At 44.6% G+C, this 15976-nt stretch overlaps 1 protein-coding gene across 3 annotated transcripts in view; it reads left to right on the top strand.

The window, feature by feature from the left end:
• Positions 1-15976, top strand: part of LOC115476269 (mitochondrial import inner membrane translocase subunit TIM16-like) — a 619296-nt gene that overhangs the window by 578157 nt on the left and 25163 nt on the right. For 2 of the 3 annotated variants that reach the window (XM_030212554.1, XM_030212550.1), the window contains exons 23-27: positions 2662-2751; positions 4686-4802; positions 8015-8150; positions 13670-13761; positions 14413-14499. In XM_030212554.1, coding sequence (XP_030068414.1) covers positions 2662-2751; positions 4686-4802; positions 8015-8150; positions 13670-13761; positions 14413-14499 — 522 coding nt within the window. The remainder of the gene's footprint in view (positions 1-2661; positions 2752-4685; positions 4803-8014; positions 8151-13669; positions 13762-14412; positions 14500-15976) is intronic. The other variant, XM_030212552.1, reaches the window with a different exon arrangement.

Here is a 15976-nt window from a genome sequence, read left to right as displayed (position 1 = left end):
GTATCCAGTGGTAATCAGGCAGTGGCGTGTGCTATCTGGTTAGCATGGAAGCCCTTACTGCCACCTCAGTGGGTGGCGGTAAGTGCTCCCCTCTTAATGCCACGTGGCAAGTGGTTCACTTGTCGCATGGACATTTCTTTAAGAAAAGGGAAACCTGCATTTTACCCACTGCGGTAAAAGGGGGCCTCGGTGCGCATCAAAAACATGCAGCCATTTCGGGGAGGGGGGAGCCCATACTACCGTTCATTGAGGTGGCAGTAAGGGCTCCCACGCTAACCTGCTGGTAACTGGGCAGCACACGGCACTGCCCAATTACCACCGGGTACACCCCAGTGCTACAAAAGTTAATATAGTTTTGTAGCACCGAATATGATGGCGCGCTGAGGTAGCCCTGCGGTACTTTTTGTTTAGCGAGCGGTAAGCCCGCGTTGGGCTTACTGCCGCTTTTGTAAAAGGGGCCTGTAGGGATTAGATGGGGAAATTGCTTATTGCCAAATGAATCACTATGTAGATTCCATGAATCATGAACAACTTAAACTCCGAATAGAAGAAAGAATAAGAGCCTTTTTAAATAAAATTTCATATCAGGCTTGTCTAAGGCTTTGATCAGGTTAGAGAGGAATAAGGATATGGACGGGGTGAAACAGCGCAGGGCACACGACCTAGGGGAGAGACCTAGGAGACTGGGACATGTTGAATAATATCAAAGGTCTTCCTGGGTTAACTGCTAGCATAGATATAGTAACATAGTAAATGACGACAGATAAAGACCTGTACGGTCCGTCCAGTCTGCCCAACAAGATAAACTCATTTTACATGATATGTGATACTTTATATTTATACCCACGTTTGATTTGTCCTTGCCATTCTCAGGGCACAGACCATAGAAGTCTGCCCAGCACTCTTGTACTAAAAGGTCTTAAATAATGTTATTTTAGAGTATTACACAGAGCGTATTTTACCAAGTTTCCAAGTTTATTTTGGGCTTATATCCCGCCCATCAAACTAATATTTGAGCGGCTTACAATTTGGGAATTATTAGGAATAAGGCAGAGAGGGATGGGTAAAATGAAACACAATATTTGATAGAAAAGCTGGGTGGGACACAAAAGGAGGAGAATTGTGTCATGCAGGCTGAGCCAGTTCCTCGCACATACGTATTAGCCACCCTAACCGTAGGTGTCGGCAAATAGGAAAGATTTGAGATCAGATTTGAATTTTTGTACAACGATGAGAGACAAAGGTAGATTGGCAATTGGTTACAGAGTTCGAGGCCTTGGACTGAAAAGATGGACTGGCGTGTAGTGTCATGTCTGGGATTATAAATTGGTTCTGTTGGGATGACCTGAGAGTATGAGAGGGGCAATAAGGGGTCAGAAAACGAGATAGGTATGCTGGTTCACCAGAGGTGCGGACTTTATACGCTAGAAGCTGTAGTTTGTAGGTTATGCGGTGGGTCAATGGGAGTCAGTGTGCTGCTTTTAGCAGTGGGGAAACATGGTCGAATTTTTTATGCCCAATAATTAACCTAATGGCTGTATTTTGTACGAGCTGCAGACGTCACAGTTCTTTAATACAGAGTCCTTTGTATAAAGCATTGCAGTAATCGAGCTGACTAATTATTAGGGAGTATATGAGAATGTTAATGGCTGGGGGATGTAGGATGGTTTTGCTAGAACAGACAACATATTTTACCCAAGCGCAGTTGTACGCAATGAGCAGAATACCATTCCACATATGCTCCAAATGGCAAAGAAAAGAGAATATACTCTGTATCACTCATTTTGGGGTTCTTCAGTAACACAACAATTTTGGTCAGCAGTTGGCAGTTATATATCTACTACTTTGGGCTGTGTGGTTGTCAGTTCACCAGCACAGTTGTTACTAGACAAACCAGGGGCTTTCTGAGGGAAAGATAAATGGGACACATTTTTGTTTCATAAGATGTGCCTAGTTGCTAGGAAATGTATCCTACAAACTTAGACATCACCGGAACTGCCAGCTTACTGGAAATGGAGGAATCAACTCCACTTGTTGCTAACCTGGGAAGTGAGGGATGCCCGAGGCTCCCTTAAATTCAAAAAGCATTTTTTGAAGCTATTGAACTCTTATATACAAACTCTGAACCCCAAAAGGGAGAAGCTTAATTTTAAATACTTTATGATACCAAGTAGAGCAGAACATGTAATATGGAAATGCCTCACCTAAGTGTTATATGTTTGGGGTGGGTTGGGAGAGAGGGGAAGTTACAGCTTTTCATAAACCCAGAAAGCAGTAAGAACCCAGGTTTTCTGTGGAAGTTGGGTTACGGGGCTGTTGGGGTATGGAGGAGGGGGAGTGATTGGTGGATTATAATAAATGTTGAAAATCTATTTATTATGTTTGTATATGAGTTATAATAGATCAATAAAAATGTTTTAAATTAAACATTTAAATTGTCTCCAGAAAAAGTAAAGGCTGTGGTCCACTCCACCCATCTGCTCACCGCTTCCTGTCACCTTCTGCACTGGAGCCGACTCTGTGGGTGCTGTGGGTGCTTGAGCACCCCCAATATTGAGAAAATTCCTTGTTTGTGTCCAGGGAGGGGTTATTTTCATTGGGTTTAACACCCCCAATAATTTTGAAAAGTTGGCTCCTATGACCTTCTGTGTTTTATTTTAGGGTGACACCAGAGTCTTTCTGTACGAGATCATTCCAGAGGCACCCTTCTTCCTAGACTGTAACAGCTTCAGCTCCAGTGACCCTCACAAAGTAAGTGTTAAGCATGAAGATTGGAAGAGGACCAACTGTGCTTAATTGCTGTTGCTGCAATGACAGGTGCCTAACACTGAGTGATGTTACCACACCCTTGTACACCATACTGTGATCACTCCGTCAGTGCACAGACTTATGAAAGAGACATGTCCCGGTGTAATTAATTATCACCATGTGATCACTGGGTGAGAAACCCAGTATTAGGGATGGGATGTAGTTTGCAACAATATAGGAAATGTCATTAGGGGCCAACCAAATTTCTGTTTCGGATCCGGCACCGAAACCGACCCGAAATTTGGGTGTGGATTCCAGCTGAAAATGCCTGAGTATTTTCGGTCAGAACTGAAAATGTGACCCTTTCCCCCCCACCAGCTCACCAACTCCCCCTCCCCAGTCCTACCTTCTTAAAGGCCCTGGTGGTCTAGTGGCTTCTTCAGGGCAGGAGCACCATACTCCAAAATGGCAACCGAGACTGTCACGGGAGGTCACGGCTGCCATTTTGGAATTGGGAATAGCAGAAGCAGAAGAACTCCCTAGGAGTAGCCTAGTGGTTAGTGCAGCAGACTTTGATCCTGGGGAACTGGGCTCAATTCCCACTGCACCTCCTTGTGACTATGGGCAAGTCACCTAACCCTACATTGCCCCAGGTACAAAATAAGTACCTGTATGTATGTAAACCGCTTTGAATGTAGTTGCAAAATACCACAGAAAGGCAGTATATCAAGTCCCATTTCCCTTTCCCTTCCCTTATATGGTGTGAAGCCCCGCTCAGCACATCTCAGGATGCACTGGGCAGGGCTGGGCGCCGCCATTTTTGAGGCTCATGGAAGAGGAGGGAGGCCAACGAAGGAAGGGGGTGGGGAAGGGCCACTAGACCACCAGGTCAGGGGGGGTGGGGATTGACTCGCAGCTCACCAGGGACATTTGAGGGGATCCTGGGGGGGTTAGGGGGGCTGGAGACCCACAGATCTCCAGCCCCCCCCCCCCCCCCGAACGTCAGGGGGACTGGAGGTCCGCTGGACCTCCAGCCCCCTTTTCGCTTGGCTTGGGGTGGGGATACTTGGGGTCTGGTGGTCTCATGGACCTCCAGCTGCTCTGTTTGACAAGTCTGGGCTTTTGACAGCCGAGACCTGTCAAACCAGTGCGGGAGGATTCTCAGGCACAATCCTCCCACACTTTATCCTATGATCAGAGATAATAGCGTGTTTAAATTTGCATGCTATTATTTCTGATCATAGGGGTGGTAAAGCCCCACACTGTTCCAGCGCTATTTTTAGAGCGCTGTTTGGAACAGCACCGGGCTTTTGATCATCTGCCCATAAGCTCTGCAAGTGACATTGCATTTGTTGGTTTCCCGTTGGGCACAGTAATGCATGGCATTTAAGGCTAAGCATAGCTTCTGAACCAAAGTTTGTGTGTAGGAAAGATTACTTTTCTTTGGTCACAGTGCACAGCCCTGGGTTTTGCGTTGTTGAAAAGAATACTGCGTAGTGGCCTTGTATGGCCCTTTCCCTGGCTCTGTGATACTTTAAAGTTGATAAAAACAGGCAGATAACAAACAAGCTGAAGAAAAGCCAGTGTTTTAATGGATTGTAAATGTGGCATAATTGGGACAATTTTTAAAACTAGGCAGGTAGGTACAAAGTTTCTGAGTGCTTTCAAAATGGCCCTACAGAGATAAAAAATTGTTGTTCTATGGTGAGTCGATCTGTGAGAGAAGCTTGCGCTGCTGCTGCCTGTGCTGTACCTGTTCTGTGATGGGGCAGTGTTTGTGTGTGCACTTCTCTTCTTCTGTAAAGGGGCAGTATTAGGAAAACTTTCACCACTGCTGAATTAATGGCATTTGATTTCCTTTGTTGTGCATAAGGTTTTGTATGTTAATCAACAATGCTTGTTTAATCTAAATTGAAATTCTTTTGGCTGCTGCACAGGGTTTCGTCTTCCTGCCCAAGACTGAGTGCAGCGTGAGGGATGTGGAATTTGCCAAGGCGCTACGGCTCCGGCATACTGCACTGGAACCCATCGTATTTAGAGTCCCCAGGGTGAAAGTGTGTAGAAAGAGCGGTCCTTCCCTTTTCTCGCTATCTGTCTTCTTTGTTCACTTCCTCTCATCGCATCCCTCTGACTTATTCTATGCCATTTCCTGTGACATTCCTTTACTGGTATAGAAAGAGAAGACAGTCTAAGCTCTGGGTCAGAAGGTCCAAGATGGGGTAATATTAGGACACACCTTTCTACCTCGTTTTTTTGTCTGTTGCCACTCAGTCTGCCCAGGGAATTCTGATCCAGCCTTCCTCCAAACCCCAAAATATCTAGAGATCCAGGCCTCAAAGCACACAGTCACCAGCCTTCCTTCCAACTCAGCAATAAGCACTGGTGTCTTCGTAGTGTAAACCTGGCTGGTTGGGCCGGCTCCCGTGGCTTTGGCATCATCTGACGTGTGTCCCAACAGAAGGTTTCTAAAAGCTGCGTTATCCTGTATAAACTCATTTTAGCATATGAGTTGACAGCGAAGAGGTCCATGCGCTGCTAATTTCAGGATGCCTGTCAGAGCTACTGGCTGAGTCTAACACAGTCATCTTAGGATACAACATTCATTCAGGGGGCAGTAATCAACCGGTGGTGGTCGGTGGTTTATAAGTTGTTGACTTCCACCCTTAGGGTGAATTGAGCCTGAATATCTGGTTACAGCAGCCAGTCAGAAGTCAACCATATACCAGTTAGGGCAACCTTTTTGTGGCCTAGCTTTATCCACTTACTTAACTGGTTAGCAGTCTGAATATCACCGCTAACTGGTTAAATACTAGCTCTGCCCATGGACCACCCTGACATGAACCAGACAGTGCAGGGGCAGTTAGGGCTGACAGTGGCACTGTCCAGTTCAGTACCTCTGAATATCAGAGGATAGGCAGGCACAAGTGATTTAACCGGGCAGAAGGCTGTCCTGCCTGGTTAAATCACTTTCAATATCAACCCCTTTGGGATCTTGCCAGGTATTTGTGACTTGGATTGGCCACTGTTGGAAACAGGATGCTGGGCTTGAAGGACCTTTGGTCTGTCCCAGTATGGCAACACTTATGTTCTTATTTTCACATAAAATACACAGCCTCTCTCCTTGGACATTATTGATCCCACTCTCAGAAGATAGTTATGCACAGCTTCTTTCATACTCCTTCCCATTTGGTTGTCATCATGAGGATATGGATAAAGGCCCCTCCACTTGCTCAGTGTGCTATGTGCAGTGTTCTGCCACAAAGCTACTGTAATGATTTGTCATAAATTTCCCCTTAAGACTCAGCCGATAATGTCTTAATCTTCTGAGAGTATTCCCTGCACAGACTAAAGACCTGTCAACCAGTCTATGCCAGCAACCAGAGAAAATCATAGCTATAGATCCTGTCCAGAAGTCCTGCCTCTAAACTGGTCATGTGCCTGATAGAGGGATTCATTGGAGCAGAATCACTTGGTAGAAAATCGTCCAAATGACAAATCCGTGAACTGATCAGGAATTTAATTGCTTTTACCTCTGTCTACTGCATTTTATATGACTGTGATTGGCCCTGAGTGAATGCCTGAATTCATAAGTGTAATTTTGGGTGTCATTGGGGGAGGGGGGCACAGTACCTCTCGAAGTAGTGCAGGTGCTAATAGTGAATTGGTCCTCTTCCCCTTCCACTGTCAATATGACTTCTGTATTTGCCTCCCAGCCCCCCCCTCCAAGTTAGAGGTGGGGTTTCTGATAACTGAAACTCTATCCAAGAAGATTCAGAGACTCTCCCAGAGCCCTGTTTGTCTTTCTCCCCCTCTCTGACAAGTTTCACCTTTCCTCTTGCCCTGTATGGTACGTTAACGTCTCCCCTGCTTGGCCATTTCTCAATTAAGCCCTATTTGTACCCTTTTCTGTAAGTCCAGATGTCTGAACTAGAGAATGACACGGGGACAAAGTTTGTCCGGATGGGTTCTGTCTCCGTCCCCACCCCATCCCCGCAGGTTCTGTCTCCGTTCCCGCCCTGTCCCCATGGACTCTGTCCTAATCTGCAGAAGCCTCGAACAATTATGATTTTATATTTAAATCTTTTTTTTTAAGTATAAAAAGGAACAATATGCTGTTCAACTATTGTGTATAAATTACAAATAGAAAATAATAACTGCAAACAGCTGTAATAATTCTCACCATCACCCTCTACCCTTCCAACCCTGATTGTTCATAAAATCATTTACGGCGAGTCACCGGAATAAATGACAGACCTCATCGACCTGCCAACCAGGAACACCACAAAATCTACACGATCATACCTAAACCTCCACTACCCAAACAGCAAAGGACTCAAATATAAATCCATCTATGTAACCAGCTTTTCCTACCTAAGCGCACAGCTATGGAATGCATTAACAAAAAGCAGTAAAAACTACACTCGACCACCTAAATTTTCAGAAAGCACTAAAGACAGACCTGTTCAGAAGAGCATACCCCATCGACCCAACATAAAAATGCCTGTTCACCTGCGACACAATGCAACCAAAGACTGTAACGAACATTACCTGACTCTTCTTCCCCCTTTTCCTCTCTACGTTTCCCCAACTGTACCTACCATACATGTACCTCATGCTACCATGTATTTGTTCAGACCGTAATCGGTAACGCCACATTGAGGCTGCAAAAGTTGGGAAAATGTGGGATACAAATGTAACAAATAATAATAACAATAGCTGATTTCTACTACCCCAAGGAATCCTAATCCACCCTGTTAAAGTGTCCAGGGGTACAAAATACAACCCGTTCTGCATGCCCTAGAGGGGAGAAATATGCCCTATGAAGAACTTATGATTTTTTAATCTGTGGATGAATAAGAAGTCATCAACAATCTCAGGATTCAGTCTAGCTCTCCTGTCTTCTACAGTCCTTCCTGCAATAGAAGATGTGCTGGTAGCAGGGTGTACAGGATCCCCCGTGCAAATTTTGCTAGTTGTGGCCAGCATGTTTGCTTGTTTTTCCAAAAAATCAAAATATCGTTGTCTGCTTCACTCAAACATAAATAACAGTCCAGTTCATTAACAGGCTTCAAAATAGAAAGTGACACAGAGACAAAGTTTGTCCCCGTACCCGTGGGCTCTGTCCCCATCCCTGCCCCGTCCTCGCAAGCTGTATCCCCGTCCCCATCCCCGCGGTTACTGCGGGTACCTGTCCCCATGTCATTCTCCAGTCTGAACCTCCTCTATGAGTCCTCTCATCCTTGTGTTTTTTTTTCTCTTGCCTCAGAATGAGTACTTCCAGGATGACCTTTACCCTGACACAGAGGTATGGTGGGAGCCAGCTCTCTCAGCCAGTGCCTGGCTCTCTAGTTCCAATGGCAAGCACAAACGGATCAGCCTGCGGCCTAAAGATATGATCCCAGGTGAGAAAAAGAAGGGAGAGAGGAAGCAGAGGTCTGGAACTAGCGATTGTACTTTTCATTCTGTTACAGCATCTGAAGGACAGCAGAATCCTGCCCTGAAAATAGGGCCTCAGTCAAATATATGTACAATCAATTTGTTGTTGCGTTTAAAACCAAGAGGATTATTGTTTTCTCCTAATCCTCTTGCAATTCCTGTCTGTCTTGCGTGTCATTCACCTGCCATTTGGCATGTGACCAAGCTTTTGCTCAAACAGAAACTGTTGACCCCCAACTACTGTGAATGACTACGTTCTTTGGAGTTTTGTGGGTTGTAGTGGGGGAGATGCTACTGAACTTCTTTCTTTTAAACTCATCCAATTCAGACTTTGTAGTCTGCATCCCTCTGTTAAACCCACAGTATCCAAACCAGAATGTAACAACCTAAGGGGGGTCTTTTACTAGACCGCGATCGCATTTGTAGCTCGTAGTAGAAATCAGCTGGTGGTAAATGCTCATTATATTCCTATGGGTGTCTCAGCGTTTAACCGCAAGCTGATTTGTACTGCAAGCTAAAAAACGCTACCACAGCTTAGTAAAAGACCCCTTAAATAATGAGACCGTATTTTACTTCCAAGCAAAATAGCCTCCACACACATGGACCGCAGCTAATGAAAATTGAAACTAAAAGCCAAGGTGTTTTTACAGTGGCTGACTTTGCATCACACTTGGAGTGACAGCTGACGTCATAAAATACCACAGGGAAGCTAATTCCTAAGGAGCTTATAGTCCTAAATTTACAGATTTAAATTTCTGCTAAAATGTTGTAACAAAAGCATTTATTTGGAGTACTGTATTTGGCATAAAAACTATTGTTCAAGATCATAACTGCATTACTTGCATTCACAATAAAAAGAAAACAAAGAGTCCCGGCCTCCCCCCCACCCCAAGGCTATGTTACAGTTCCTGGTTGTCTAGTGGTGTAGTCAAGGCAGGAGTGATGCCCCAGTTATAGCAGCCATTTTGAGAGCAGAGCCGGAATAGGCAGGAGCACCTGGGAAACACTCCTGCCCCAACTGTACTCCTAGACCACCAGGGATTCTAAACTAGGCCCAGGGGACCCTATGGATGGGGGGAGGGAGGAGGGTGGGAGACCGACCAATGGGACAAAGCATAATTTTTCAGCTTCCACCGAAAATGCATGATCATTTTCAGCCGAAACTGAAAACATATCCGAAAATCACAATAACCTTTTGGCTGAAACCAAAACTGAAACTAGGCAGAAAAAGGATTTTCGGCCAGTTTCTGTGCCATAACTGAAACCAAAATGTGATCAATCTCTAGTATACACATGGATGGAGCATGGGAGGGGCATGGACATGTCTCTAACTTATACCCATAACTTTTAAAATACTATAAGTTATTTGGATGAGGATTTAGAGGGGATTGTTTGGGAGGTTCAGGATTTGTATATGTTCCAGTACAAAACTGAGCTGAGTTGCTGGTTTAATTTGATTGTATTGTATTTTTGCTCAATAAAAAGTATTGGAATTAAGTGGGGGTGGGGGGAGGATGATAAGTAAGTGTGTATTGTAAATTAATAGAATCATAACGAGTCTAGCAGTGTGTACTGAATACCTCTTTATATTGCTTGCAGTATATTGATTGAATTTTAACATTAAATACTGTAAGTGATGTGCATTGCATGGCATACTTAGGGGTGCCATTCACCTGGCATAAGTGGTCAGACCTAAATGAAGGCATGCCAGTTCTGGATTACACTAATATTTATAATGACATCTTGACACACAGATGCCATTATAAAATTGTACTCATCGTGCAGCATTGGCACCTTAACTGGGGGGCACCAAGCTATAGATTTTCCCCCTAGTGTGTAACTGTGTGCCCTACCTATGTTTTGCCGAAACTCCACCCATTCCATTCCATTATATTAGGTCATTTATATCCCACACTCGCCTCAAAAATTACAAAAATTAAGAGACTGAGCATTTCCCAGGAATTACATTACTGAAACTGTAACGTGGCTAATTGTTAAAAGTTGTCTATAACAAAAAAATTCTAAAATAGTTATGTTAAAACAACAAGCCTCTGAAATAAATAAATCTTTAACAACTTAAGAAATTGGATATAACTAGTTGACATCTTGTCAGGTGGGGAAGTTCATTCCACCACCTAGCAGCTTGATAGGAGAACACTGCTGAAAAAAAAGTGTTTTATAAATAATTTTCCTTGGATTTGGACAGTGTAAAACTCAGTGGCGTACCGTGGTGGGGGCGGTCCGCCCCGGGTGCACGCCGCTGGAGTGGGTGCCGTGCGCCTGTTGGCTCTTCGTTTTCATGCTCCCTCTGCCCCGGAAGAGGTTACTTCCTGTTCCGGGGCAGAGGGAGCATGGAAACGAAGAGCCGACAGGCGCGCGGCACCCCCCACCCGGGGGGTTATTTCGCTGGGGGGGGGGGGCAGGGCGCATCAGTGATCCGCCCCGGGTGTCGGCACCCCTAGGAACGCCACTGGTAAAACTAGGAAGTCCCTAGAAGCAGGATCAGATTAATAAGCTGCAACATATAGCTAGGGGGCTGATCCTTGCATAACTTAAAAATTAGATGAGATTCCACAGGCAACCAATGTATTCAAAAACAGAGGTGTGACCCTTTGTATAGCATTCGTGCTGCTGTATTTAATATCATCTGAAGCTTTTTCAGAACAGCCTCCTTACATCCCCAATAAATGATGTTACAGAATAATCAATGTCATCGTTTGAACAATTAAACAAAATATATCAGGAATAAAGTTTGATCTACTAACCCCCATACCTAAGGATGCAAAGAAAAACACCAATGAATTAACGAACTACAGACCAGTAGCATCCATTCCCCTATTCACCAAATAACAGAAGGCATGGTGACCAAACAAATCACAGATTATCTAAACAAATTTTCGATACTGCACGATTCCCAGTCAGGATTTCGCTCCAATCACAGCACGGAAACCGTACTAGTCACGCTTATGACCAAGCTCAAGCAACTGATAGCGAATGGCAACAACATACTACTACTACAGTTTGACATGTCAAGTGCTTTTGACATGGTCGACCATGGAATTTTACTACACATCCTCGAGTACTTCGGAATCGGAGGTAACGTTCTCAGGTGGTTCAAGGGCTTCCTAACCACCCGCTCATATCAAGTGACATCAAACTCGACAACATCAGCCACATGGACACCTGAATGTGGAGTTCCACAGGGATCCCCCCTCTCACCGACCATATTCAACCTAATGATGACACCCTTGGCTAAGCTATTATCGAACCAGAATCTAAATCCATACATATATGCTGATGATGTAACAATCTTCATCCCATTCAAACATGATCTAAGAGAAATCTCCGACGAAATCAACCAAAGCCTGCACATTATGAACTCCTGGGCGGATGCATTTCGACTGAAATTAAATGCTGATAAAACCCAATGCCTGGTACTCACCTCGCAATACAACAAGAAGGAATTCACCACCATCAACACACCCAATCTAAGTTTACCAGTCTCAGACACCCTAAAAATCCTAGGAGTCACCATCGACCGACACCTGACACTTGAGGACCATGCAAAGAATATAACTAAAAAGATGTTCCACTCCATGTGGAAACTAAAACGAGTCAGACCATTTTTCCCAAGGAGTGTTTTTCGATACCTGGTACAATCTCTGGTACTTAGCCACCTGGACTTTTGTAACTCACTCTATGCCGGCTGCAAAGAACAAATACTCAAAAAGCTCCAAACAGCCCAGAATACAGCAGCCAGACTAATATTCGGCAAACCAAAATACGAAAGCGCTACACCCCTCCGCGAAAAACTACACTGGCTCCCACTCAAAGAGCGCATCACGTTCAAACTCTGCACCTTGGTCCATAAAATCATCCATGGAGACGCCCCAGCCTACATGTTGGACCTAATAGACCTTCCATCCAGAAATGCAAAAACATCCTCCCGCACATTCCTCAATCTCCATCCTCCCAAATGTAAAGGCTTGAAATACAAATCAATGCATGCATCAACCTTCTCCTATACAAGCACACAACTCTGGAACTCACTGCCACGTAACCTGAACTCGGTCTATGAAATGACTAAATTCCGAAAATTCCTGAAAACTTATCTCTTCGACAAAATATATCATAAGGAACAACACGTGTAACTCCACTTTCTTTAAGATATCTAAGAACGTTCCTTATATCCTTTGCCTCTATACTATCATGTACCTATATCCAGGGGCGTAGCCAGCCTTCCGTGGGGGAGGGGGCCAGAGCCCGGGGGGAGGGGGCACATTTTAGCCCTCCCCCCGGCGCCGCCCCCCCACCGCCGACATTGCCGCCCCCCCTCCCGCCGCCGCAGCCTACCTTTACTTTTGCTGGCGGGGGATCCCACTCCCCGCCAGCCGACGTCTTCTTCTCAGTGGCTTCCTGCTCTTCAATTTGTTTGCTGACGTCCTGCACGTTGTACGTGCAGGACGTCAGACTCAGAGAACAGAACTGTTCTCTGAGTCTGACGTCCTGCACGTACAATTACGTCCAGGACGTCAGCAAACAAATTGAAGAGCAGGAAGGACTGAGAAGACGTCGGCTGGCGGGGAGTGGGATCCCCCGCCAGCAAAAGTAAAGGTAGGCGGCGGCGGGTTCGCCGGGAGGGGGGTCCTGGGGTGAATCTGCGGGGGCCCTGGCCCCCTCAGGCCCCACGTAGCTACGCCACTGCCTATATCAATAGCTTTATTACCATCATGTATCCCACCAACATGTAACCAAACTCTGCAAATCAAATGCATAATCTTTTCTATTCGCATTACTATGTATTTCACCATCATATACTCAAATCTTGCTGTAAAACCAAATGTATATTCTTTTCTATTTCCAGCATACAAGATGAATTGTAAGCCACATTGAGCCTGCAAAGAGGTGGGATAATGTGGGATACAAATGTAACAATAATAATAAAAACTTTTACCACAATTGTTTGTGTTTGGGTTTCAAATGTAGCAAGCAGAACAAAATGTCTGAGCATCTTGTATCATCATGGTGCGGTTTCAAACTGGTCTCTCGGCAGCAGTGTCTGGGGGTTTTCTTTACCCATGGATGCTGTGCCTAAATCCAAAGAACTAGTAGATGCATGCCTTCACTCCTGGACTTTTGCACCTGTATTTTGTGCATTTTAAATTTTCATGAAAAATAAAGAACTTGTCTGAAAATTCAGCCTGTGTGTTATTTTTCAGTCCTGTCCATACATGCTTCTTGGAAACCTATATCCAGTGTGGCTAGAAGAATGTGCATGGTGAAACATCATGCCTGCTTTAAGGCAGATGGGGGGGGGGGGTTGGAGATAGTCAGATTGTGATTGAATTGTCATTTATCTGCATAAATATATCCAAAAGATGCCCACAGAGCCTCCCCCAGTTTCTTCCCTTTGGTTAATCCTTGCTCTAATGTATCCTAACACTGCATCTCACTGGCATTTCTCTGTGCTGTTTTTTTTTTCCAGTTAGCGAAGCCCCTAAAGATGTCCCCATCAGAAAGTACGCCCCCTCATCCTTCTACCTGGAGGAAAAATCAGATGAACAGAAAAAAGAGGAGGTAATGAAGAGATCCTGCTGCAGAGCTGCTGTGCATGGCTGTATGATTCAAGATTCAAACCTCCATCTTCTGGGAGTTGAATCCTTAGTTCATGGGGACTGTTAAGAACTGGGAAAAGTTCACTGTTTATAGTTAGAATCTTAGTCCCTGCCTTTAATCCTGGGATTTTGCTTAGGTGGAGTTTACCCCAATTGTATCGCTAGACTATATCATGAATTATCTTTCCTCCGACTTCAAGGACTTTTGTTTTCACCCCTCTGGTTCAATCAACTGAGCAGGGGAATTACGTGCCAGGATTTAGGATTGAATGTAGAGCCTGTTTATTCTATTGGGAAATTAATATTACTGAATAGAGAAACATGCTGGATGATGTTTGCATGTCTCCCTGGACTCCAGCACGCTTCCTAGCCTGACACCGTCAGCTACATCACTGCCATTTACCCATCCCCTACCCCTCCATGGGGCCTTGTGGCTATGTGCGTCAGGCTGGATTTTTGTGCATGGACACTGACAGACACCACTTCCCCAGTGTGTTAAATATTATTCTAAGCCAGGTCTTTAGAGTATTGGGAGTATCCGGGAGTCAATTTGTATGTTTATTATATATTACCCTCTTTCTGATGTAACAGACATTCACATTTCTTATTCCAGTTGTTGAATGCAATGGTGGCAAAACTGGGGAACCGAGATGACCCTCTTCCGCAGGACGCATTTGAAGGAGTAGCTGAAGATGAATGGGTAAGAAACACGCAAGGTACATTATCCTTTTTTCCCAGCTTTACTGAGTCTGGATGATTACAGGCAATGATTATGGTCCAATAAACTGCAACCCCATTAAACTAACTGGATTATCTCTGCTGTCTGAGAGTTACACTTCAGTGATAATTTCACCCTTAGTATCATCACCCTTCTGCTAGCTATGTCTGCTCCAGTAATAATTGTACTTGAGCAGTCACCTTTTTATGTAGTTATTTATTTATTTAAAATGTTGATGACCCAGACTATCTACAATGCTTGACAGTGCACAGAAATAACAATAATAATATACATAAAATCAAGTAAAACATAAAACTATGAGCAATAAGACCAAAAAAAAGAAAGAAAAACAGACATGCATCTAATCAAAGCACATGACCACATTATAGCAAGGTTTCACTCTAATAGTTCATTCTGTGGTAACAGTGGCTGCAACAGGTAAACCTCTGATCAATATGAGGGGAAAGCCTGCTGAAAGAGGTAAACTTCTAATTTCTTAGGAAACATGGTCATACATGCAGTCAATCTTTGCTCACCCAGTAAAGCCTTTGAAAACTTTGGTCCAATGACAGCAAACTCACAAACGTGGGTTTCATTGAACTGTAGTTGATGGAAAAATGGAACACCCAGCAAATTCATAATGGCTGAGCTAAACATTTGGGGTGGTCCATCCAATTTAAGCATGGTACAGACGCTCAATGGGGCATCATGATTCAGTACTCAAAACACTAATAAAAAAAATCTTAAACTGGACTCTCCAAATAATCAGGAGTCAGTGTAACTCACAAAGAATAGGGGTGATGACAGCAGTATAATGATTTACTCTATAATTTATAAAGGCCCAATTTAGATAGAACATAGATACTGGAATTCAGACATACAGGTTGGGATGTGCTTAATTGCAGTGCAGAGCCTTTTCTGAGCTACCTGCAAGAGTTTATATTTTGGCTATACAAGCAGCAGGAACACCCATTTTACAAATATACCTGTGGCGTAGCCACGGGTGGGCCGGGGTCAACCCAATTTGGGCTCAGGCCTACCCAAAATTTCATCTCCTGTAGTATGGCCGGCGGGGATTCCCAAGCACTGCCTGCTGAAGACCTCCTTCCCACCAAAAGAAGGAGGTCTTCATGTCCACGAGCTGCTGCTGCCAGCCACACTGTGTGCATGCTCATTTTTCACACATGCGTGAAATTGAGCATAGAAGGAGGTCAGCGTCTGGTAGCAGCAGTTCAGGGACTGTGTCGGTGGCCACTCAAGAAGTAAGCTTGTTTGGCAAGAAGGAAAGTCTTCAGCTGGTGGGGCTTGGGGATCCCTGCCACCAGAGGTATTACATTTACTTTGGGGGGGGGGGGTGCTGGGAGGGGAGGCAGAAGTTAAATTTGGGTTTTGCTTTGGGCCGGAGGAGGTGGGGCAGCAGACATTAAAATTTTGGCCCACCCACTTTGATCTTGCCCTA

The sequence above is a fragment of the Microcaecilia unicolor genome, chromosome 8 (assembly GCF_901765095.1).
Source record: "Microcaecilia unicolor chromosome 8, aMicUni1.1, whole genome shotgun sequence".
NCBI classification, from domain to species: Eukaryota; Metazoa; Chordata; class Amphibia; order Gymnophiona; family Siphonopidae; genus Microcaecilia; species Microcaecilia unicolor.
Note: the sequence above shows the minus strand (reverse complement) of the source record. Positions and strands in the feature narration are given on the sequence as shown.